Source organism: Diabrotica virgifera, chromosome 2 (assembly GCF_917563875.1).
Source record: "Diabrotica virgifera virgifera chromosome 2, PGI_DIABVI_V3a".
Taxonomy (NCBI): domain Eukaryota; kingdom Metazoa; phylum Arthropoda; class Insecta; order Coleoptera; family Chrysomelidae; genus Diabrotica; species Diabrotica virgifera.
The window spans coordinates 40,004,382-40,006,612 of record NC_065444.1 but is presented as its reverse complement, the minus strand read 5'-3'; the positions used below and the strand labels follow the sequence as shown (position 1 = coordinate 40,006,612).

Below are 2,231 nucleotides of genomic sequence, written 5' to 3'. Positions count from 1 at the left end.
ACACACAACTTTCATTGCGACAGGTTTTAGGAGAATAATTACTAACCGCGTTATGGTTTAAACCATTTTTAATATTTAATTTTATTTTTAGTATTGTACATAATTAATAAAAAATAAACAAAAAAATAATAAAAACAAAACAAAAATCAACTTCTAAACTCTCCAGTACTTTGTCCTGCCAGTCCTAAGCCTGGATAAATGGCGAAGGGGGTTCATGTTACACTTGCTCAGGTTGTTCCTGTTGGAGCACCCTGTATTATGTATGTACAGTTCACCAAGAATAGCTGAAAGTCTGAAAATAACCACGCCCATGATGCGCATTCGTCATCCGACGGATCTCGCACTGAGCGTTCACTTAATATCTACCGTTTGTAACGTGGACAAGTCGGTACAGTCTGCGAAACATTTTTTGTAAGTACGAACCGCAAAGGAGAATCAATTTAAAATTTGCAAATTTTGTTTAAGTCGAATCTGAAGGAAAAAGTTTTAAATAATCAGACACGGGAAGTGATAGCAAACGTGATTCATTTTATGATAAATGAAGCGAAAAACAATGAACCGTGTAGAGATTTGAAAAAAGTGCAGGAACGTGTGGTATTGGCAACATGTGTTAGTTTAAGCAGCGTTCAAAAAATTGCTCGGGAAATGCAATTAATTGAAGATGGCGAATATTCCTCATTTGTAACTCCAAACAAAAAGAGAAAAAAAGCGCTTCAAAAACGTGCTTGGACGATTTTGATATAGGGCGTCTTCGACGATATATAATGGATTTTTGTATAATACAAAAACAAGTCCCAACTGTGAAACGCATACACAGAACATTTGCAGAGGAGTACAACTACTCAGGTTCCATAGAAAGCCTACGAACAGTAATTAGAAAGATGGGATTTCGTTGGCGAAAAACCAGAACTAATAGAAAATTATTAATGGGAAAGCCCAATATTTAACATCTTAGACTGAACTTCTTACGTAGTATGAAACGTTACAGGAACGCAAATCGCCCAATTATATACATGGATGAAACATACGTCCATTCATCTCATACCTACCTAAAGAGCTGGTCTGATAGTTCAAACAAGGGCATACAAAAACCAGTATCTAAAGGACAGATGCTTGTGATAGTGCATGCTGGAGGTGAAAGTGGTTTTGTTAAAAACGCTTATCTGTGCTACAAACCTACTATAAAAACAGGAGATTATCATGATACAATGAACTACGACAATTACAAAAAGTGGCTTCAGGATAAACTGATACCAAATTTGCCCCCGAATAGCGTTTTAGTGATTGATAATGCACCGTATCACAACGTACAAACTGAGAAATGTCCAACTATGTCTTCCAGGAAAGCAGAAATGCAGCAATGGCTGACAACGCGAAATATTTCCTTTACAGATGACATGTTGAAATTTGAATTATACGACATTATAAAATTACACAAACCTCTGTTTAAAACCTATGAAGTTGACAAAATACTCGAGGATAAAGGACATTCAGTTTTACGGTTACCCAAGATATTATCCGGATTTGAATCCTATAGAGTTAGTATGGGCTTCTATGAAGCAATATGTCGCTGAAAAAAATGTCAGTTTTGATTTTAAATTAGTGAAAAGTTTGTGTGGATTGAATAAAACGATGACGACAAATGTTATGGAAATGGACACGAGAAAGGTTATAAATATCTCTTTTAACAAAAGGTACTGGTACAAAGACACTATATTTATGCTTCACCGGGACCGAACATCTAATTTCTATTTAGTATTGCAATAGACGATTTTATTACTACTTTATTACCCTACTGCTTACGCCCTTTTTCTCCGAAACCTTTTGGTCAATATAATGCTAATATAAAGTATAAATAGTCAATATAAAAATATAATTTTTGGTTTATAATGCCATAATTTATAGCAACACAAGCTGGTTTTTGTTGGATCTATTTTATTACATCTCACTTTGTAAAAAAAATACTACAAATATACTGAAGAAAAGTAATGACAGTAATAATAATTGTGTACGGGACCTATTAGAAACTATTCAAACTTTACGTTTCTATATTTGTGTCTCCGATTGTACCTTTATTTTAAAGTACACCCGCGCGTACAGGCTATCTTTTTCCTTCCGAGTGCGTTCTCACTTCATTGTTCGCGCAGGCAGTTAGAATTTCAGACTTTCAGCTATTCTTGGTGAACTGTACCTAATGCTTTTTGGTCTCCTACTGTTCAGTCTAGTGAGGT

At 35.0% G+C, this 2,231-nt stretch overlaps 1 protein-coding gene across 1 annotated transcript; it reads left to right on the top strand.

Moving 5' to 3' along the window:
- Positions 1-1,013: 1,013 nt before the first annotated feature.
- LOC126880703 (uncharacterized) lies at positions 1,014-1,574 on the top strand. The gene has a single exon (XM_050644743.1). It carries the CDS (start codon positions 1,014-1,016, stop codon positions 1,572-1,574), a length of 561 nt encoding a protein of 186 aa, XP_050500700.1.
- The last annotated feature ends 657 nt before the right edge of the window (positions 1,575-2,231 follow it).